Source organism: Amblyomma mixtum, chromosome 4, assembly GCF_055824585.1.
Source record: "Amblyomma mixtum isolate Tamu chromosome 4, ASM5582458v1, whole genome shotgun sequence".
In the NCBI taxonomy this organism is placed as follows: domain Eukaryota; kingdom Metazoa; phylum Arthropoda; class Arachnida; order Ixodida; family Ixodidae; genus Amblyomma; species Amblyomma mixtum.
This window is the reverse complement of record NC_143015.1, coordinates 21,357,930-21,382,046: the sequence shown is the minus strand read 5'-3', so window position 1 is coordinate 21,382,046 and position 24,117 is coordinate 21,357,930. Positions and strand designations below refer to the sequence as shown.

The 24,117-nt window shown below is 45.7% G+C and overlaps 1 protein-coding gene across 1 annotated transcript in view; it reads left to right on the top strand.

Annotated features, from left to right (window-relative positions):
* Window positions 1–14,917: 14,917 nt before the first annotated feature.
* Window positions 14,918–24,117, top strand: part of LOC149345836 (DNA excision repair protein ERCC-6-like) — a 109,439-nt gene continuing 100,239 nt past the window's right edge. Inside the window, exons 1-2 of the mRNA XM_089586241.1 lie at window positions 14,918–15,168; window positions 23,521–23,754. Of these exons, the coding sequence (XP_089442367.1) occupies window positions 23,531–23,754 (224 nt within the window). The 5' untranslated portion in view covers window positions 14,918–15,168; window positions 23,521–23,530. The remainder of the gene's footprint in view (window positions 15,169–23,520; window positions 23,755–24,117) is intronic.

Genomic DNA, 24,117 nt, shown 5'->3' with positions numbered 1-24,117 from the left:
TGTTTCTATTTTTTCTTTTTTTATATACAGCAGTCTGTCCGCTCCCCCTAAAACCACTCTCTGTGACCCCCACTGACTGAAGTAATGTAAGGTTGTTAGTGTTGGTTATTTCTCTAAAAATGACGCAAACATCAGCGAATAGGTGAATATGAGAATCCATAAGAGAGCGGGGATCATTAATGTTAGATCAGGAACAGTAGCTAGGGTCCAAGAACTGAACATTGTGGAACTCCGGAAGACACCTCTGTAAAACAGGTGTTATAACCGTAAGCAATAACTAATTGTGAGCGATTAAGTAGACATTCAATCCATTTCAATAAGTTACAGTCAATATTAAGATGTTTTAGTTTGTGAGCCAAAAGGTTGTGACATACATCGTCGAAAGCCTTTGAAAAATTCAGAAATATACAGCCAGTTAGTGATGATAGGTCTAGAATACAGTGCAATACATGTGTAAACTATATTAACTGTGTTTCGCAAGAGTAAAGTTTTCGAAAACAATGTTGCGCTGACATAAAAAGTTGTTCAATGAAAGGAAGTTAACAAGGTTGGTGAATATTATATGTTTGAACATTTTGGGTCAAGTATTGGTAAGGGATATGGGACGATAATTAATAGGGGATGCTTTGCTGCCGGATTTGTAGACTGTAACCACCTTTCCGATCTTCCACTCAGTAGCAGCGTTGACTGGTCAATGCTGGAAAAGTTTGGTTAGTATAATGGGCGAATAAGCTGCAGTGCTTTTTAAGTAACGCAGTCATAACCCGGAGCGGAATGAACACTGAGTCCATCAATAAGCTTATTCACACCAGTAGGAGCAACAGTTATAGGTGGCATGAAAACATAGTTGAAGTGGTGAGTTGTAGGCATATGTATACATCAGATATGGGTGTAAAGTTGTCAGTGATTACGCGGTTAAGAATCGTGACGCGAACGTCGGAAGGGATGAGGTCGCCTAACGGGTCAGATAACGCAAAACTATCGTCGGTGGAAGGATTAATGACCCGCCAGAATTTTTGACATTGGTGGTTACATGTGAGTGGAAGTGCTTTTAGCGCTTTTGAGCGCCTGAACATACATGTTGGAAGCCGCTGAATACGAAGTCCGATCGCTCACTAGTTGGCGAGAACTTTGCGATGCGGTAGAGGCTTTCTTTTTGTTAGATAAACGTTTAATGTGATTATTACACTAGGGAGCTATTGAGTGGGTGGTAGCAGTGCGTTCAGGAGTGTATTGTTCTGTGAGTTGGGTGATTATAGCTGTGAACATGCTCCAGTTGGTTTGAATGCTGCGGACACCAAAGCTATGGGAAAGCATCGATAAAAAAAAATAGTTCATTATTTATCGCCTGAAAATTTGCTCCATTGTAGTCTCGTATTATTATTTTTTTTCTTTTTGTTAGTGTTCGGAGTGGCTAGATTAATGTCATAGTGCATTAGCAAGTGGTCGCTGATGCCTGGCAGGTATGTAATAGGTGAGACTATGTCAGATCGATTTGTCAGGATTAAATCTAGCGTATTAGCCGCGTTGGCTGTTATAGTCCCTTGTGAGCACAAATGCACTAATAAGAATACTGAGCGCACATCTAAAAATTCGCGACTTCGAGACGAGAACGGGGACATTAAAGGGGAGTCGGTATCCCATGTTATCTTCGAAAAAATTAGATCGGCAAATAAAACAATACTGAAATAGATCATGGTGCTTTGTTTTTAAGTGTTTCCATAAAAAAGTATGGCAACAGATAAGGAAAGGCTTAGGTGATCGTGATCGAGGAGGTTAGACTGAATTATAGTGCAACAGCTTGAAACAGGTCTTCACATCATTCATATATACTAGAACATTGCAGGAGCCCGGACAAAGCAAAATTACACAAATTACGTTTGAATAGAGATTATGGCAGGAAAGTGGATGAAATATAGCTAAAAGAAGAATTGTGAACCGAAGCAAAGTATGTAATGAGCCAGAAATATGCATATCAAAGAAGACACTGCACTGAGAAAATGGACAGCATGAAATAAATGAGCAGCACAAGTGCAGCGTACAGGCCTTTATCAAAGAATTTATTTTTTGTTTATTTACCACGTCCTGGTAGTGTTAGCTCCATAAAGCATTATTAAAATTATCACAATTTTCAGTTTTATTTGCTTAGGAGAACGTTAGAGCAATAAGAACTTGGCTCATAAATGCACCTCAAATATTGCCATAAATCATCGTACTCTTCGTCCTGGGCCACAAGAGCTGGGGCTTCATGAGATAATTATTACGGTGCATTAACGAAAATTTCAACATGCCGTCAGCATGCAAAGATTTTATACTGGCGCTGAAAAACCCGCATTTTTTTAATTTTCGCTGGCAGGAGGGAGTAACTTTCTTGACTGCGCTGCTTTCTTCCTAAGCAAATGAAAGACGTGTATGCCGAGCAAAAACAATTCGAAAATATGTAGCGTAAGATATAACACTAATGCACTGTGAAGCTTGATGCCTTATTGGTCCAGTAGAGTGGAGAGCTGGGCGAGTTAATTGGATCACGATTGTAGAAAGAAAACCAGCGCAAAAGACGGGGACACAGAACTCGGAACACAGAATACAGGAACACAGAACACAGCGTCGTCCTGTGTTCCTGTTGTGCGTCTCCGTCCTTTGCCCTTGTTTTTTTTTTCCTTAATTGGCCATGCACTTGTGGCAATTTAAGTGCACTTCCTGTGAATTTTGCACAAAAGTAGTGTATTTTTGCATTCACCTTTTTTACACGCTGAGTTGTTTTATCTTTTGGTCACTTCAGAAGGGAGGAGTTAGTATAGAAGTAATTTACTTGGAGAATACAAGGAAATATATCTTGCGATGAATTTTCTCATATTTTAATTCTGCCTGATGGGAATGCATTACGCGCCATACGGTGTTGCTCACAACCAAACGCCCAAGGCTCTAAGTTGGGCAAAGCATGTATCATATATGTGGAAGTGCGAATATGGCTGTGGTGTGCTGGGCGTCTTGCATGCACAGCAGGAAGTGATTTGTGTCTAGACCATCCAGGAGGGCATGTACAAGGACGGGAGGATAGTACAAACGCTAAAAAAAAAAAAAGCTAGCTGGGGCTAGAAACGCATTTTTCGTTCTAGCAAGTACCAACGTTGGGGCAAAGCAACCAGTTTTGGGCGCCTTGTAAGAAGAAAGGATGGTTCTGGGAAGCGGAGGCAGGGCTGCGTACGGCGCACGCGCGGTCGCGGGGTCACGGAGTAGCGCTGCAGCAGCACATCGGGAAAAGGTTAAATTCTTCCACTCGCCACTCGCAGCGCACCGCAGAGCCGGCAGCCTTCTCTCTTGTCCGCCTACCCGGCAGGTTCCGGCCGGGGAGACGGACAATAGTCGCGGGCGAGAGCGAAGGAGGGGGGGGGGGGGGGCACCACATGAAAGGCATTAGAAGAATGTCACTGGCGCCTCCACTACGGCTCAGCTTGTACTATTCTGGCGCAGTGCTGCGTTTCGCCGTAATCGCTTGTCAGCAAAGTGAACACAGCACCGTGCCTTCCCGTGAATAGTACAAGCAGGGACGTCGCGGCCACATCGGCATTCGCAGTATAGCGCCGCCCTGTCGCTTATTTGCTCGCTTATCCTCTAACAAGTCAAAAAGTCTTCCTGTTGTGGCACGCCATCCATGGCTTACGACACCACGTCTGTCATTCCCTTTCATACTTCAAGCGTTTCTCTTGCTATGGAAGTATTAGCCGTTGCGGCCACCAATTCAAGCAGCGAGAAAAATTTCAGCGCCGCAGGATTCGTAATGAAAGAGCGCCGCTCTTGTTTCGATCAAGCCGTCATCAATGAACAACTTGCATATTTAGAGTGATAAATCTATACCTTTATGCGTTGTGTCTTGTGTATAATCCCAAACTGTGATCTGGAATGCGAGGTCAAAATTTGAATGTCATTGAAATAAACTCATTTTCCTGAAATTCTCCTTTTGTGTCGTCGCCGCTTTGCAGGTCGGGCCGAGCACGAGCGTGCTCAGGGTCCTTTAGTGTCGGGCCGGGCTTCCTGTCGGTAGGTTAAGTCCCGGGCCGGGCGCGGGTTCGAAATTGCGGCCCGTGCACAGCTCTATTCAGAAACCTAATCACATTTCCTTTTGTGAAAAAGAGCTATGTGCAGAGTTTAAATGGTGCAAGTATGAAGCTACAATGAAGTCAATTACCAAACACATCGAAACATCAGTTGTGATGCCTGAAAAAAGATGTACTGCAACATATAAATACTTAAGTCTCGATAAGCAGGAATACTGAAGGGGAATAAAAACAGTTTTCTTTTGTTCGGGCTCACGCACCTGCTACAAACATATTCTTTATACATAGCAATAAAACTTGAAATAACTGTTTAAGAAGCCTTTTGGTCAAAGTATAGCTAAGTATGACTGAAAGGAGTCCGCAAGAAATGCACGGAAGCAGGCATGCAGTGTGACAGCGCAGCGCGACAGGTGCGCTTTTTAATCTCGCGCGCGCACTGAAGAACATGGGTTTATGGTTTATTGGGGTTTTAACGTCGCAAAACGAGTCAGGCTATGAGGGACGCCGTAGTGAAAGGGGTTCGGAAATTTCGACCACCTGGGGTTCTTTACGTGCACTGACATCGCACAGTACACGGGCCTCTAGAATTTAGCCTCCATCGAAATTCGACCACCCCGACCGGGATCGAACCCGCGTCTTTCGGATCAGCGGCCGAACGCCATAGCCACTGAGCCACCGCGGCGGGTCGAAAGACATGACGGGGACACGCCGAGGAGGCAACGCTGCAGTGCACGCTGCCTCCTCGCCTCTCGGCTCCTCGCGAGCAGCCCCGTCCGCTGACGAGCGGTGGCGGGGGAAAATCTAGGGAAACATGCCTGTCCCCAACCGGACATGACGTCATTAAATAGCACGTGACCTATGACGTCACGCGTATGACGTCATATTTTTTTGACCAATCAGCGTTTCCAGCCTGCCGTCCCGCAAACGCTTGTGTTATAGATGCCCTGCGACATTAGACAGTAGTCAAAGAAGCGTTTGCGGGACGGCAGGCTGGAAACGCTGATTGGTCGATGGGATGCGCTTCTCCGTGACGTTTTTTGACTTCGCCCTCGTTCTCAACCGGACGTGGCGTCAGCGCGCCTTTCTCGACCTCTCCCTAGAGCGCCTGGGGAATCGCTAGGTGCACCCGCCGCGCCGCGCGTGCGTGGTGAGCGGGCATGCCGCATTCGTTTCGTGATCCTCGGCGCGCTCGTTTCGAGGCGTGTGCAGCTATGGCGTTCGTGCGTGGTGCGCTCGGCGGCGACAGCCAGCTGAAATTTCTGTGCAGTTTTTGCTTGCGGCTTTCGCCGTTTCCCCAGGAGCACGTGGCTAGTGTCGTGCTCGTATTTAAAGTTTTTGCCGCGGCACTACAAGGATCCGCATCAGGCGCGCTTTGAGGACCGCCGTTTGACAGCTACGCTGACGCGCTTGTCGGGGGTGCGCATTCTCAACCCTGAGGTAAGGACTGAACTACATTGTCGCAAGTTTTCTCGTGCATTGAGGGCTCACCAAATTTCGGTGCTTGTAACGAAACTTTTTTTTTGCAGCATCGTTGCCTGGATATGCTTCTCGGAAGCCGATGTCATTGTTCGCCGCGGACGCTGGGTCTACTGCTCGCCGCCACGCCGCTGTAGGTTGACATTGAAGAGCTGCTCCAAACGGCCCTTTTCAGGGCCGCTTCATTGCTTCCTGGAAGATTGCGGGCATCCAATCTCGCGGCCGTGTTCCCTCTCTTTGTTGAAATCGGCGCCAGACATCAGAACCCGCGCTAGGCCTCGTTGCAGGGTTAAACGAGTGCAGTGTGGCTTTAGAGAAGTTATGACTTGCGCTTAGTCTATCTATATCATTCATTCAGTGCAGTGTGCCTTTGCTTCTTTAGCGACTTCTCACGCCTTGTCGAAATCGGATTTAAAGCTCACGCCACGCCTCGTTGAATGGGTTAACGGAGTGCAGCGCCTAGCTTTGTTTTTGTGTTCTAACCTGTAAGCAGTGCACCTTTCTTCGCTCCTTACTTTTGTTCTTTTCAGTCGTTTCCTGAATCCGTCGAAAGAGCCAGGCTTGCCGGATGGTTGTTCGCCGTGAATGGAACCACGAGGCGATCGCATCTGCATACACAGCACGACTTTGTTCCCTCGTGTTTTTTTTTACCAAGGATTGCTTCGACAGCTCGTGCAAAACGAGGACTGCGCACGCCGTGTCGTCGCTGCTTAGTGAAGAGGCACAAAACGGATGTCGTCCTTACTAAAGGCCCTTCTCGGGGCCTCCTCAGTGTTTCCTGGCAGACCACGCGCTTTCCGCCCTGTGCACATGTTCCCCTCATTTCCAATCATTTGTAAGTTGCATATCAATGAATTAATAAATCAGTCAATGCACTTTATTTACCAGAAAAATCTGGCTGGTCACCCTGGGCTAAAAGTTGTGCACACAGCTTGACAAGGCCCAGGGGACCATTAGATGACAGTTTTGAACGTAGGAAAAACAAGTTGGTACTTTAAAAGAACATGGAAAGTACACCAAACAATATAAGAGATAAACATTACAATCGCGCATTACAGTAAAGAAAAAGAAAACACTTTGACAGCAGACATACAGTATCAATTTACACTATAATACATACAAAAATCACGACATTCAGCATTATGGCACGAAATATAAGAACAGCACATAAAGCAAAAAAGAGAATGCAAGTTACAATAGTACAGATAGATTAGCTGTTTACATTTGCATATGCATAAAATTAGTCCTCGTCTCCTTGGGCCTCCTTCAAATCCTGCAGAAGGCTTGAATTTGCAACTGCTAATATCAAAGAAGATTTAGAAGAACTTCAGTTTGGGATACACGGTGCATAGTACTTGAGAAAACAAACAATAGCGCCTACAATGACACACACAGAAGAATAACTATGCAGCACAAGCGCTATCCTGCGCTCTACAGTATGGAACTGTGACTGAAAAATGAACCTTCACGTCAGTGAAATATGAGCCTTTAGGCTGTCTACAAATTGTTATTACAGAAAGAAAGAAATATTAGTGAATGCTGTGTGAGAGGCTTGCATATTACTCTGTTTGTTTATTTATTTATTTACCCCTCAAGGCTAGTGGCATTACACAGATGTTAGGGTGGGCTTGTCTAAAAGGAAAGTAAAATAATAGAGCCCGGCCCGCACCGCTTAGAGCACAACGGGCTAGTGGCATTACACAGGGGGAATGGTAAATATACGAAAACTGAGAGAAAAATACAGTTGATTACATGAACATTAAACAGCGCCTGAATATACAATGTTAGCTAGTGCTACGCGGAACTGCTCGTAATTTTCAGTGCCGGCAACTTCTGCGGTAAGGTGGTTCCAGTCGCATGAGGTTCCCGGCAGGAATGACTGCGAGCAGCATTTTCTGTTGCATGACATACTTCCAACTTTGTGATCATGATCAATGCGGCGGGATACAGAAATTGTACGGGGGATGAGGTGATCACGAAGAGCGGGATGATGGTACAGCTTGTGGAACAGGGTGATACGAAACACTTTTCTACGCGATGTCAGTTATGGGAGGCAGATATTAGACTTCATAGCTGTGCGGTTGTAGTTAACAAGGATTAAACGCACAGAGTTATTTTGCACCAGCTCAAGATCATTAATGAAGTCATGAGCAGGGTGCCATACACGTGTTGCATGCTCGAGTTTTTATCGTATTAGTGTTTGATAAAGCAGTAGTTTCAAATTGGAAGGAACGTTAAAGAAGTTGCGACGTAAGTAGCAAAGCATGCGATTAGCATTTTCAATTATGTTCTCGGTATGAAGAGACCAGTTAAGATAATAAGTAATGTGGACGCCGATGCACTTATATGATGAGGCTGATTCCAACGAAATGTTATCGATGTAGTAGTGAGGTGGGACGGAAGTTTTTCTAGATACACGCATGACTTTGCATTTGTTCATATATAGCTGCATTCACCATTCTTCGCACTGAAGTCAGTGGCGGTCTCGTCAAGTAGTCCCCTGCTTTGTACGTTCACCTTGTTAGCGGCTGTCTTATTTCACACAATTCCACGTTCTCCACGTTGATAGGTATCGTGTTCCTGCCTTGGTGGTAGTGGTTTATTTTTTAAAAAAAAGGAAGCAAAAGAGTGTTGCCGGCTGCGGCAATTGCTCGGCGGAAACGACAGGGAAAGGGAGAGGATAGTAAGGAGAAGTATAGAGGGGAGCGACAGCAAGAAAGGATAGGGGAGAGCTTTGTACACTATTTACAAAATACAAAAGTAATCAAGTTCCCGCCACCGTTGTCTTGCCATGCCGCCGGCGCGGCGGCGACGGCGGTGCCATTTACCTGCGGTTGCGGTGGCCAACAACCTCGTCGGCGGGAGGGGGGGGGGGAGCCACCCATTCATGTCTTTATCCCACCAGGGACACAGCGACGCCAGCGAGGGGACCATCCCTTTCTGGCTTGACAAGGAGCGCCGACCAGCCGCCTTGGGGACTGAGGGCAGAACAAATTAAGCCACTTCCCAGAACTGATAAATGAAGGCCGCTAACCCCACTGGTGAAATGTCCGGGCAGGTGCTTTGACCTTAGTGGACATGTCGTGGCAATTATCTCAGACGTCGACTCGTTTCCCCTGGTATCGAAATGAATATTGCTCGCGTAAACGTTAACATTCAAAGATTGAGTAATGGTATAACGTCTATACCTTTCGCCATTTATTTTTCAATAACAAAGCGCAAAAAAATGTTTGTGCAAATAAAATGAAAAATCGTTGTTTCTATTTTTTTTTTTTTATATATACAGCAGTCTGTCCGTTCCCCCTAAAACCACTCTCTGTGACCGCCACTGACTGAAGTAATGTAAGGTTGTTAGTGTTGGTTATTTCTCTAAAAATGACGCAAACATCAGCGAATAGGTGAATATGAGAATCCATAAGAGAGCGGGGATCATTAATGTTAGATCAGGAACAGTAGCTAGGGTCCAAGAACTGAACCTTGTGGAACTCCGGAAGACACCTCTGTAAAACAGGTGTTATAACCGTAAGCAATAACTAATTGTGAGCGATTAAGTAGACATTCAATCCATTTCAATAAGTTACAGTCAATATTAAGATGTTTTAGTTTGTGAGCCAAAAGGTTGTGACATACATCGTCGAAAGCCTTTGAAAAATTCAGAAATATACAGCCAGTTAGTGATGATAGGTCTAGAATACAGTGCAATGCATGTGTAAACTATATTAACTGTGTTTCGCAAGAGTAAAGTTTTCGAAAACAATGTTGCGCTGACATAAAAAGTTGTTCAATGAAAGGAAGTTAACAAGGTTGGTGAATATTATATGTTTGAACATTTTGGGTCAAGTATTGGTAAGGGATATGGGACGATAATTAATAGGGGATGCTTTGCTGCCGGATTTGTAGACTGTAACCACCTTTCCGATCTTCCACTCAGTAGCAGCGTTGACTGGTCAATGCTGGAAAAGTTTGGTTAGTATAATGGGCGAATAAGCTGCAGTGCTTTTTAAGTAACGCAGTCATAACCCGGAGCGGAATGAACACTGAGTCCATCAATAAGCTTATTCACACCAGTAGGAGCAACAGTTATAGGTGGCATGAAAACATAGTTGAAGTGGTGAGTTGTAGGCATATGTATACATCAGATATGGGTGTAAAGTTGTCAGTGATTACGCGGTTAAGAATCGTGACGCGAACGTCGGAAGGGATGAGGTCGCCTAACGGGTCAGATAACGCAAAACTATCGTCGGTGGAAGGATTAATGACCCGCCAGAATTTTTGACATTGGTGGTTACATGTGAGTGGAAGTGCTTTTAGCGCTTTTGAGCGCCTGAACATACATGTTGGAAGCCGCTGAATACGAAGTCCGATCGCTCACTAGTTGGCGAGAACTTTGCGATGCGGTAGAGGCTTTCTTTTTGTTAGATAAACGTTTAATGTGATTATTACACTAGGGAGCTATTGAGTGGGTGGTAGCAGTGCGTTCAGGAGTGTATTGTTCTGTGAGTTGGGTGATTATAGCTGTGAACATGCTCCAGTTGGTTTGAATGCTGCGGACACCAAAGCTATGGGAAAGCATCGATAAAAAAAATAGTTCATTATTTATCGCCTGAAAATTTGCTCCATTGTAGTCTCGTATTACTATTTTTTTCTTTTTGTTAGTGTTCGGAGTGGCTAGATTAATGTCAGAGTGCATTAGCAAGTGGTCGCTGATGCCTGGCAGGTATGTAATAGGTGAGACTATGTCAGATCGATTTGTCAGGATTAAATCTAGCGTATTAGCCGCGTTGGCTGTTATAGTCCCTTGTGAGCACAAATGCACTAACGAGAATATTGAGCGCACATCTAAAAATTCGCGACTTCGAGACGAGAACGGGGACATTAAAGGGGAGTTGGTATCCCATGTTATCTTCGAAAAAATTAGATCGGCACATAAAACAATACTGAAATAGATCATGGTGCTTTGTTTTTAAGTGTTTCCATAAAAAAGTATGGCAACAGATAAGGAAAGGCTTAGGTGATCGTGATCAAGGAGGTTAGACTGAATTATAGTGCAACAGCTTGAAACAGGTCTTCACATCATTCATATATACTAGAACATTGCAGGAGCCCGGACAAAGCAAAATTACACAAATTACGTTTGAATAGAGATCATGGCAGGAAAGTGGATGAAATATAGCTAAAAGAAGAATTGTGAACCGAAGCAAAGTATGTAATGAGCCAGAAATATGCATATGAAAGAAGACACTGCACTGAGAAAATGGACAGCATGAAATAAATGAGCAGCACAAGTGCAGCGTACAGGCCTTTATCAAAGAATTTATTTTTTGTTTATTTACCACGTCCTGGTAGTGTTAGCTCCATAAAGCATTATCAAAATTATCACAATTTTCAGTTTTATTTGCTTAGGAGAACGTTAGAGCAATAAGAACTTGGCTCATAAATGCACCTCAAATATTGCCATAAATCATCGTACTCTTCGTCCTGGGCCACAAGAGCTGGGGCTTCATGAGATAATTATTACGGTGCATTAACGAAAATTTCAACATGCCGTCAGCATGCAAAGATTTTATACTGGTGCTGAAAAAACCGCATTTTTTAAATTTTCGCTGGCAGGAGGGAGTAACTTTCTTGACTGCGCTGCTTTCTTCCTAAGCAAATGAAAGACGTGTATGCCGAGCAAAAACAATTCGAAAATATGTAGCGTAAGATATAACACTAATGCACTGTGAAGCTTGATGCCTTATTGGTCCAGTAGAGTGGAGAGCTGGGCGAGTTAATTGGTTCACGATTGTAGAAAGAAAACCAACGCAAAAGACGGGGACACAGAACTCGGAACACAGAATACAGGAACACAGAACACAGCGTCGTCCTGTGTTCCTGTTGTGCGTCTCCGTCCTTTGCCCTTGTTTTTTTTTTCCTTAATTGGCCATGCACTTGTGGCAATTTAAGTGCACTTCCTGTGAATTTTGCACAAAAGTAGTGTATTTTTGCATTCACCTTTTTTACACGCTGAGTTGTTTTATCTTTTGGTCACTTCAGAAGGGAGGAGTTAGTATAGAAGTAATTTACTTGGAGAATACAAGGAAATATATCTTGCGATGAATTTTCTCATATTTTAATTCTGCCTGATGGGAATGCATTACGCGCCATACGGTGTTACTCACAACCAAACGCCCAAGGCTCTAAGTTGGGCAAAGCATGTATCATATATGTGGAAGTGCGAATATGGCTGTGGTGCGCTGGGCGTCTTGCATGCACAGCAGGAAGTGATTTGTGTCTAGACCATCCAGGAGGGCATGTACAAGGACGGGAGGATAGTACAAACGCTAAAAAAAAAAAGCTAGCTGGGGCTAGAAACGACCAACGTTGGGGCAAAGCAACCAGTTTTGGGCGCCTTGTAAGAAGAAAGGATGGTTCTGGGAAGCGGAGGCAGGGCTGCGTACGGCGCACGCGAGGTCGCGGGGTCACGGAGTAGCGCTGCAGCAGCACATCGGGAAAAGGTTAAATTCTTCCACTCGCCACTCGCAGCGCACCGCAGAGCCGGCAGCCTTCTCTCTTGTCCGCCTACCCGGCAGGTTCCGGCCGGGGAGACGGACAATAGTCGCGGGCGAGAGCGAAGGAGGGGGGGGGGGGCACCACATGAAAGGCATTAGAAGAATGTCACTGGCGCCTCCACTACGGCTCAGCTTGTACTATTCTGGCGCAGTGCTGCGTTTCGCCGTAATCGCTTGTCAGCAAAGTGAACACAGCACCGTGCCTTCCCGTGAATAGTACAAGCAGGGACGTCGCGGCCACATCGGCATTCGCAGTATAGCGCCGCCCTGTCGCTTATTTGCTCGCTTATCCTCTAACAAGTCAAAAAGTCTTCCTGTTGTGGCACGCCATCCATGGCTTACGACACCACGTCTGTCATTCCCCTTCATACTTCAAGCGTTTCTCTTGCTATGGAAGTATTAGCCGTTGCGGCCACCAATTCAAGCAGCGAGAAAAATTTCAGCGCCGCAGGATTCGTAATGAAAGAGCGCCGCTCTTGTTTCGATCAAGCCATCATCAATGAACAACTTGCATATTTAGAGTGATAAATCTATACCTTTATGCGTTGTGTCTTGTGTATAATCCCAAACTGTGATCTGGAATGCGAGGTCAAAATTTGAATGTCATTGAAATAAACTCATTTTCCTGAAATTCTCTTTTTGTGTCGTCGCCGCTTTGCAGGTCGGGCCGAGCACGAGCGTGCTCAGGGTCCTTCAGTGTCGGGCCGGGCTTCCTGTCGGTACGTTAAGTCCCGGGCCGGGCGCGGGTTCGAAATTGCGGCCCGTGCACAGCTCTATTCAGAAACCTAATCACATTTCCTTTTGTGAAAAAAGAGCTATGTGCAGAGTTTAAATGGTGCAAGTATGAAGCTACAATGAAGTCAATTACAGACTTCTGCGCAACAGCTAGAGGAATTCATCTTCAGACATGAAATGTCTGAAGATGAATATGTACCAAACACATCGAAACATCAGTTGTGATGCCTGAAAAAAGATGTACTGCAACATATAAATACTCAAGTCTCGATAAGCAGGAATACTGAAGGGGAATAAAAACAGTTTTCTTTTGTTCGGGCTCACGCACCTGCTACAAACATATTCTTTATACATAGCAATAAAACTTGAAATAACTGTTTAAGAAGCCTTTTGGTCAAAGTATAGCTAAGTATGACTGAAAGGAGTCCGCAAGAAATGCACGGAAGCAGGCATGCAGTGTGACAGCGCAGCGCGACAGGTGCGCTTTTTAATCTCGCGCGCGCACTGAAGAACATGGGTTTATGGTTTATTGGGGTTTTAACGTCGCAAAACGAGTCAGGCTATGAGGGACGCCGTAGTGAAAGGGGTTCGGAAATTTCGACCACCTGGGGTTCTTTAACGTGCACTGACATCGCACAGTACACGGGTCTCTAGAATTTAGCCTCCATCGAAATTCGACCACCCCGACCGGGATCGAACCCGCGTCTTTCGGATCAGCGGCCGAGCGCCATAGCCACTGAGCCACCGCGCCGGGTCGAAAGACATGACGGGGACACGCCGAGGAGGCAACGCTGCAGTGCACGCTGCCTCCTCGCCTCTCGGCTCCTCGCGAGCAGCCCCGTCCGCTGACGAGCGGTGGCGGGGGAAAATCTAGGGAAAACATGCCTGTCCCCAACCGGACATGACGTCATTAAATATCACGTGACCTATGAGGTCACGCGTATGACGTCATATTTTTTTGACCAATCAGCGTTTCCAGCCTGCCGTCCCGCAAACGCTTGTGTAGTCAATGGTTGTTTGCCTGTTACGGGATTCCCACGTGATTTGTCCCTCACATTTCTGATGCATGATGCTTTGAGCGCCCATGGTGGCTGAAGTGGTCTCGAGGGGTCGCCATGCAAACTCCCATAGACGGGCTGCCAGCTTTCCCTCTAGGTAATAGTAAGAAATATGCCAGGTGGAGCTACGTCGCACTAGTAAAATTTTAGCGCGAAATTCAAATCCCCGCAGAAAATACATACACATCTTTCAGAACCTGTAAAACGCGAACACTAGGTTCGATATGGATAAAAATTGCGGCTTAACACTCAAGAAAGAAAAAGGAAGGAAATGTTGCGGACGAAATTTTGATATTTGGCTTAGTTTTTTTCCGAGATGACATGAAAGTTCGACATATCTAAAAGCGCCATTTTTCTGGAACTGCGTAATTGGCAAAAAAATGAAACTTTAAACAACAAAATCTGTCCGCAACATTTCCTCTATTCACTAAGGAAGAAAACGCTGCCACAAACCTCGTGAAAATCGAGCCATGTTTAGAAACGGTATAGCTTCGGAAAGTTCCGCACCCAAGGCGGGAAGCTGGGCTAGTTGGTGTGTCATCGTTAATTAGCGATCACGGCAGGCATCTTTCTAGAGCAGGCGATAGTTTGGCGGGCGGAGAGAGTTGGTTACATTAGGGCTATTTTTATTACCTACACGTATCGGTCCAAATTTGAAGAAGTGGATATTTTGCGCCCTGCTTGTAAAACGGAAACGGAGACCATAGAGCACTTGGTTCTGAGGTGCGCAGAACTCCGCCCAGCCCTCCCGGAGGGGACAGCAACAGACATAGCGCTAGGATTTGCTGGGGAGGACGGGCGAGTGGATGGGAAAGGCGTGACATTGACGAAGGGGAAGTTGGAAGATAGGTGGAGGAAATCAAGGGAGGGTGAATTTGGAGGAGAAAAAGATTTCCAAACTAGACATTGTAAGAGCGAAATGGAAAGAAAGGAAAAAGAAAAATCAATTGACAATGAGGGAAGTATAGGCTAGGTAACGCAAGCTGCCACCCGATACAAAGGGTAAAGCCATTATCATTCATCTATCCATCCAACCCGCCGGAAGTTGTATGTTCCCTGGCGGTAGGCATGTGCCAGCATGAAATGAATGTGGTTCGCTGGGTTTCAGTTCTCGGGTTATGTGAGTGATCTGAGCGTCTGTGTTCACCTGGGAAGATGGAAGAGAGTCTTCTGTACTACGCTCTGATGGTTCCTCTCACGCTGCCAGTGGTGATGTTCTTCATGTTTTGGGCCTGGATGGGCTTTCAGGCCGTCATCAACAACTGATTTGGTGCACCCCTCTTTTGACAGGTAGCCCGTCTTGCTTTCGCACAGGCATTGTAGCTGCTGCGCCGAGTTGCGTGGCTTTGCGGAAAAGTCACCAAGAAAACAATGCAATCTCCTGATTGGTCTCTCCAGGGGCTCGCGCACAGACTCACTCGAGTCGAGCGCCGTTCACGAGCCTTGCTTTTCAGTTCGCCGACTTCCGGTGTAACTTTAATCGGCCGGAGCCGAAGCGCGTTACGGTGGTAATTGCCATTCTGCGTCTGTCTTGTCTTGTAAATGGATGGTTGTAAGTTGGGAGCGTACCCTTTGAGACGGGGTGCCAGCACGCTCGGCTAAAATTCGCCAGTTTCTTTAAATATCTTTTCCTACACTTCTAAGCTTATGTCACCTCTGTGCTTTTTTCCACCAATCGCATTTTGCTAACTTCCACCGCAGATTTATTTACATGACCATTGATATCTGTAGACCCTAGCATCTCGGGGAGAGTGACCGTGTCTGCATCGACATCCGGATGGAAACAATCACATTCGATTATTAGGCGTTCAATTGTTTCTACAGATTTACCACACACGGCCATGATGCGTCATCTTTGTTAATTTTTTTTTGTAGCTGCGTGTTTAAGACACCCTGATCTAGTTTCAAAGAGTAGGGCACTGCCTCTTGAGTTATGGAACGATTCCTTCCTGGTCTGCCTTTTCCAATGTCGATAAAATTCAATGCTCTGCTTCTTTTCCATTGAATTAATCCAGCTTTTTTCCTTCTGCGTTTTTTACCTGTCGTTTAATGGTCTTTCTTTCTCTGTCCTTGTGTCCAGCATACTTACTGGTTATAGTTTTAGTTCTTTTCCACCACTGTGAGTCAATGCTCTTTCTGTATAAGTATTTGAATACCTTAGCTGCCCACCTGTCCAGTTTCCTCAGGCATTCTTCATATAATATTTTACTCCGAGCTTCCCATGCTTCAAACGGTGCCGAGCCCATATCTCCCTGTACGGCCTCTTTTGGGGTTTTGCCGCTGGGCAAAGGCCTCTCCCATGTCTCTCTTCAATTAACCCTGTCCTTCACCAGTTGTGGCCACCATATCCCCGCAAACTTCTTTAATCTCATCAGCCCACCTAACTTTCTGCCGTCCCTTGCTACGCTTGCCTTCTCTTGCAATCGCCTTTCGCATTACATGCCCTGCCCAAGCCCATTTCTTCCTTTGGATTTCAGCTAGGATGTTTTTCCCTCAACCACTCTGCCCTCTTCCTGTCTCTTTATGTTACGCCTATCATTTTTCCTTCTATAGCTCACTGCTGTCCTTAACTTTTCTTTAACCTTCACGTTTCTGCCCCATAGGTGAGTACCAGTAAGATACAGCTGTTATTTTGCCATTACTCTTTTCCAAATACCTCTCAGTACTTCATATTTATTCTACCCCCATAATGCCCTATGTTTCATTATCCCAGCATCTCTTAGCCCTTTTGCCCTAAGAGCCTTTTCATGCTTTTCCGTGTATATCTGTCCTTTATTTACCCATACCTTGAGGTATTTGTATTTGGCCACTCTGGGTATTTCATGGCCTTGCATTGTAAGCGCCTGATCAGCTGCGTCGTTGAAAATCATCACACCTGAGTTAGTTACTCTAAAACTGAAACCAGGAGTGTCTCCTTCGTCTCCACACCCATCTTGAGCAGTGCTGCATCGACAGAGGTGGTGCACTGGAAGCTGACCAGGGTCCATTAAGTAAGATGTCCCTGCATTGGTGTGTATCGTCCCCGTATCTCTCGCAAAACATCTGCAGCCGACTTTGTGCACTGCAGGCATTTTACCTGGCGTTGGATGTGATCAGCTCTCAGGCAGAGGTGCTCTGTTTGCAGAAGAGTTGAAATCTGGGTTAGTTGGTACATTATACTTAAGAAAAACCAGCCAAAAAGACGGGGACAAAGGAGAGACGAGGCAACACACAACGAAAGTGTGTGCCTCGTCTCTCCTTTGTCCCCGTCTTTTTGGCTGGTTTTTCTTAAGTGCTCTATTTCTTGTGTTGTGGAATATGCTGCCTTAGCAGTACTTTATGAGGATCTAGGCCTGGAAGAACGTTTGCTCGAATGCCTTGAGCTGAGTAGACGAAAAACATCCCTTTTTATGTTAAGAGTGCTTGACTTAACATGAAAGTGTATGCTGTCATGTTGAGGCTACATCGTGCCGTCGAGCTCCCAGCTGAAACCACATGCAGGCGATCGGGCAGTGCCATCGAGCTGTGACAGAATTCTTGCAGCGTGTGATCGAAGGCAGTCCTTCGCTGTTGCAGTGCGCAGAGCTCAGATTGGCCGAGTAGTGTGATTTCGTAAAAATTGAAATTGCAAATCCTCCATTGGGCACCATGTGGGTGGCAGCAACGGCATCTTGAGTGAGTGACCCCAACACTCGCGTCTCTCTTTGAACTGGCAGTCAGAAGTGATCTGTGCAGGCCTCTGCCACCTGCCACTCACCCTTGCTCTGTGTTTATTTCTTCGCATTGCACTCCATCTTCTTGATTTCACGTAGGTCCCTGTCAGTTGTCAGTTCATGCCTGTTACTACATTAACCAGCTGTGGTAAAACTCAGCATCAGCAGGTGTGCGCTTTTCGAATCTGGGCTGGAGTAAGGCAAAAGCAGACTATTGTCATTATACGAGGACATTCACACGGTGCTGAGTGTCTCGTCTTTTGTGCTGTAATGATAATGACACACCAACAAGCCTTCTCAGATGATTTCTGCAGTTGGGCTCGCTTGTCCAGTTCATATGACATGACGAGCCATGACAGTGAAAATGGCAGTTTTGCTATTTTTACCAAAACTCTGCTGTAGAGCACGAAACGGCTTCAGTGTCATTCAGAGGTGTTCCGTCAGCACAAGTTAGTAGTAGTGGCAGTTTTAAAGCAAGTACAAAGTTGAAATTTCACAAGAAAATTGGTAAGCTCAGCACACACGAGTGTAAAAAAAAAGTAGTCATTTATGGGATGCACACCCATTTAACTTTAATTTGTATTAAAAATTGATTCTGCTTCAGTGGTGCTTTCTTTATTATTTCATTTTTTGACCTTACTAGCTAGTAAAGGATCTGCCTCAGTGTCAATAGCGCCTTTGTCATTACAACGCCGTGAGCTATGCAAAGGAAGTGATGGGGGGGTCAGTGAACAAGCACAACATCCTGGTCAGAATGGAGGAGAAAAAATGAGCAGGGCATTTGATGGTGTGAAGGCAATGGGCATTGCAGGTGATGGATGAGATTGTTGCAGCTGGTCTCCTCAGTGCCTCGTTGGTGCCTTTCTGGTGAGGTGTGATGGTCCTGAGAGGCATTGAGTTGTGACTGTGGGGCATTGCTGTCTCTCACTGGTCCAGAACGCTAGGCCTATTCTGTGCAGCTGTGGGATGAGGTTCCCCACGGTGTGGTCAGGGCCACAGGTGCTTTGCTTGGACGCCCCTTGCAGTGCATATTTTGCACAGGTGCCTTGCATAATGAGTGACTTTATTGGATGTCAAGAAATAGAATTGGCATCTGCATGATTGTGGTCTGGAATCAGATTTTTTGCACATGTCTTTGTCCGTACATATGATGAAGTATGCACTGATGCTGACAGACTAGCCTTTCAATGTGGCGATGATGGCTTGAGGCACTAAACTTTTCCATCCACATCTCATGGCCTATGCTGGGAGGCACCACGTTGCTGAGTATGCATTTTGTATGAAAATTTCCCCTGCTTGTTTTCCACTGCTTTCAGTTGTGCACTATCTTTGGTGCCATGTGTCCCATTTTTCTCTCCTATGCCATTGCCTACCCCGAAGACCCGTATGAGAACGAATGGATGACATAACTTGAAGACTTGTGGCAAACTCTTTGAATTCTAAAAAATGTCATTAAAGGGGGATGCAGGTTTCGGTGTTAAATTTTTTACTTTTTTGGCATAGAGCGTTGAAATTTATCACGCTTATCAAGAAATATACTGAGTACATACAAATTTTTACTCCTACGTATATATCTTCAGTAGTTTCAACATTATAAATTTTCATATGCTTCATTGCTGTACCAACAAAACATGGTAGGAGGCTAGATGGTTTATCGGGGTGTAACGTCCCGAAGCAACTGAGGCTATGAGGGACAGGTAGGAGGCTAGAGTTGCTCTAAAATTTTACCCAAAGAAATGGTTCGTGCAGTGACATTCTTCAGATATCTTCATCAACCTGAGTTTTTTTCTGCACAATGTTTCATCCATGCTTGCATAATGCACTCTTGTTAAATTAGTGACAGTGAAAAAATGTGAAAGCATACAAACGTCACGGCATAAAAAATATATCGAAGAACGCAATGCAAGAAACCACATGAAAATGCATGAAGCCATTGACATGCTAGGCTTTCTGCATGCAGGGCAGTCAGGTTAGAAAACACTTTTGAGAAAACTGGCATTTCCACGGGAGATTTTTTGTTACCTGTGGTCACAAAAGACATTTTTTAAAGTCACTTGTGGGCTGTTTTCAGACCCAGCGCAGGGCAAAGAAGGCCTCTCCCATATTGGCGAGGTATGGGGGGCCCTGCAGTGGGTGTAGTCAGGCTGATGATGATGATGACAGATGCAAAAACTTGCATTTTTAAAGTAAGATTTTTTTTTAGATTTTTTTTATTTGATAGCCGCATCCCCCATTAAGCTCGTCTGAGTGTCACCGCAAGGATGGAACCACAGAGGTGGACAGTTTGCCAAGACCTAGCCTAGCAGGCTGTTGTGTAAGCATGCCAGACGACCGGTGTGTTGCAAATCTTGCCCTGACAAAATGGGAGTTATCCTTGGCATCAGCTGTGTTATTCACCATGCAGCTAGGCCTCTCCAAGGATGGAAGTGGGGAAGGGTGAGGAGTAGGGGCACTTAGTTTGCTCTGGCTGCTACTTCCCAACTACATCTACAGATGGACGTCATGCTTAGAAGGTGCACTGCAACCCCATTGCATGGTTTATGAAGAACAGCGCACTGTCTTGGCCAAGTGAGGCTCGGAGATTATGGGCCGCTCAGATAGACTGCCACCAAGGTGCCACTCCATGCATTGGGAGTCAACCAGCATGGGCACCTAAGGGGGGGGGGTCATTTGCCACGAGACGGGTGCATGCTACTCTGAGTGTACGGGCCCTCCTCAAGCAAAGGGGTGTTCCTCCTTGAAACAGTGAGACACAACAATGCATTCTCGCAGGAGAGCACTGGGCAAGGGTTGCACTGTGCCACTCGGTGTGACCCTTGTTCTACAAAGTGGTGATGCTTTGCATTGTACCCTAAGGGTAGGTTATGCTGTGTCCAACTTTTAACGGCGATGCTGTTTAATCCGGAGGTTGTTTCGTTAGTTGTGCACAGCAACATGTTTGTCATGTGCTGCAATGGCTGTGTTTGCAGTAATGTGGTCACCCATGGACGCCTGACGCCCCCTGTCGGAGCGGACAACCCTTGTATTAGTTGTCGTCTCCTCCGACAGGGGGCGTAAGGCGTCCGTGGGTGGTACTGAAATAAGCACTTGTATGTACTGATGACTGAGTGTTCGTTGATATTGGAGGGGGGGGGGGGGGGGGCGGGGGGTGCTATAGACGACAACAGAGAGAAATGACGAGTATAATCATGCTTAACTTAGTCGAACCAAACTCAAACAGCATCGTTGTGTCATCAGTCTTACATGAGAGTGTGATCTTCCCTACAAGTTTTTTTTTTTTTTTTGCTTCAGTGCTGCACCCAAACTTGGCATTGGGGAGTCATTGGCTGATGAGGTGGTGCTTCTTGAATGGCATTGTCTATACTGGCATCTCCATGAAAATTGAATTATGACACTGCAGTTCTTTTTGGACCATTTTGCAGATGGCATCTTGCCAGTAGTTCTGACAAGTGGTAGTAATAGCGTGGCTAGAAAAACGAGCGACCCTGTTTACGCAATGCCTTGTGACCTCAAGAGTACCAGAAGCTTGGAAGAATGCTAACATTATATTAATTCATAAGTGACACCAAGGAATTGAAAAATTACAGACCGATCAGCTTACTCTCCATTGCCTACAAGGTATATACTGAGGTAATTGCTAATAGAGTCGTGCAACCTTAGACTTCAGTCAACCAAATGATCAGGCAGGCTTTCGTAAAGGATACTCGACAATAGACCACACTCACGCTATCAATCAGGTGATAGAGAAATGCGCAGAATATAACCAACCCCTATATATAGCCTTCATCGATTACGATAAAGCATTTGACTCGGTTGAAACACCAGCTGTCATGCAGGCATTGTCGAATAAGGTTGTAGAAGAGTGTTATGTGAAAATACTGGAAGATATCTGTAGTAACTGCATAGCTACCATAGTCTGTCAAAAAGTCAGCAATAAGATTCCAATAAGGGAGGGTGTCGGGCACGAAGACACAATCTCGCCTATGCTATTCACCGCCTGTTTACAGGAGGTATTCCGGGGCCTGAAATGGGAACAGTTGGGGGTAAGGGTTAATAGAGAATACCTGAGTAATTTGCGATTCGCTGATCACATTGCCTTGTTAAGTCACTCAGGACAAGAACTACAAAGCATGATCAATGAGTTAGACAGACAGAGCAGAACGGTGGGGCTAGAAATAAACATGGAGAAAAGCAAAGTAATTTTCAACAGTCTAGCAAGGAAACGGCAGTTCACATTACGTAGTGAGGTGCTGGAAGTAGCAAGAGAATACGTGTATTTAAGGCAGGTAGTGACCGCTGACCGGATCATGAGAGGGAAAAAACTAGAAGAATAAGAATGGGGTGGAAAGCATATGGCAGGTTCTTTCAGACCATGAATGGCAGTTTACCAATATCCCTCAGGAGAACAGCATACAACAGCTGTATCCTACCGGTAGTCACCTATGGGGCAGAAACGTGGAGGCTAACAAAGAGAGTTCAGCTTAAGTTAAGGACAACGCAGCGAGCTATGGAAAGGAAAATGATAGGTGTAACATTAAGAGATTGGAAAAAGGCGGAGTGGGCGAGGGAACAAACGCGGGTTAATGACATCCTAGTTGAAATCAAGAGGAAGAAGTGGGCTTGGGCAGGGCATGTAATGCGAAGGCAAGACAACCGCTGGACCTTAAGGGTAACTGAGTGGATTCCAGGAGAAGGCAAGCGTAGCAGGGGGCAGCAGAAAGTTAGGTGGGTGGATGAGATTGAGAAGTTTGTGGGGATATGGTGGCCGCAACTGGCGAAGGGCAGGGTCAATTGGGGAGACATGGGAGAGGCCTTTGCCCTGCAGTGGATGGTGATGATGAGTTGCAGTGTGTGGGAGAACACTTGTAGCTGATGGTCATAGTGATGAGCACGGACATCTTGTTTGTGTGGGTCCTTGACAGGGGAACTTTGTTCTCCCTGAGCGTGTGGGGCGGTCTGCGTGCTGTGTCTTCAAATGCAGGGGCTTGTCCCTTGAGGACTGCATCTCTTACACCTGCTCCTTCCTCCTGTCAGTCATCCCTGCGTGGCCACTTCTCCTTGAGGTTGTCTTTGGGTGGAGGCTGGCTTGTGGGAAACCGCAGTCTGACTGGTGGGCAGCTCCTGCACCTGTGGCATTCCTGCAGATGCACTGAAAAAGGGGCGCCCTGCTGATCGACAACACAGCGTTGAGATGTTCGAAGCTACCGTATTTATTTGCATATAGGTTGACCTTTTTTTTCTTTTTTTTGAGAAATGTTGGCCATAATTAGTTATCGACCTATATTCGTGACGCAGGTCTTCATCATCATCATGTGGGTGCATACAGTGAATTGCTGTGTGTACCCGCATTGCTCTTTCGCTCATTTCTATGGTCTTATCGTGGTAGACAGCTTAGGAAGCAGTATGTTTTGGCGTTCTGGGCAGGAGCGGTGATAGTAAAGCACGGGAGGTTTTGGAGGCATACCACATAAGAAAAAGAGGGAAAAGAACCTTTTTAATGCAGAGATTTCATATCTTGAAATCTGTGCTTTAATCTCTGTTGATTGCACATCAGGTTTGTTTCTGTGCATGCCTAGGTTTCTGTATATCTGCTCGTTTTCAGAGATTGAAGTCAGATGAAGTGTGCGCTTGTGCTGCGTCGTATGTGCATGTTTTTCAAAAGATATGGGTCGACTTATATTCGAATAATTTTTTTTTATTTGCCGGCGAGCCCAATGTATAAGGGTCGACCTATATTCATGGTCGACCTATAATATGCGAGTAAATACGGTATGCACAATTTCTAGAGGGCGGTAGTATCTGTGCATGAGAGGGGTTTAAATGTGGTTGCCTGCAGTGGTGAATGATCGCTCAATATCTAATTACTTTTGCGCAAGTTTATGGACAGTGTATTAAATGGATCTGGCACCTGATGTATATATCAGAGGTGCACACTGCATGGTCTGTGCAGGGCTTCCGACATGGACCCCCCCCCACCAGCATCAGAGCAGCCTGCCGCCGAGGAGGAGGCTGGCATGGAGCAGGCAGAGGAGCTCCGGGGCCTGGGCGTGTACACCGCATGCAACCAGGCGGACCTGGAGCAGGGTGTTCTGGAGGAGATGGACCGCATAGTCCAGCAGAAGGAGGCCGAGGAGCGGAGGAAAGCGACCGAGAAGGAGCTGCTGGCAGTGCGGCGCAGCATCGCGTAAGAGCCCCGTCATTCGGTTACATTTTTCTTGCCCCTTTTTTTCTTGCATCTATGGCGCCTGCATGTAGTCAAGAGTTCAACAAAACATCATCTGGTCAGGTGGAGGCATAATAAAAAATAATAAAAAAGTTTGTGAGCAAGGAAGCCGTAGGGCTTCCAAAAAGTCAGTATGTTTAATTAAACTTTGACTGGCTCAGTGACCTTATATTTTTTATTATGGTGCCTGCATGAAGGTTGCTTTTTATAATTTCCAACCTTCTGATAGCATTTCTTTAATTTATTAATAACACTGGTCTGTTAGCTGCATCAGAAGTGTTTTTTTAATTGCTTTTCGTGCTGACGTCAAGCAGCAAGCTGGGA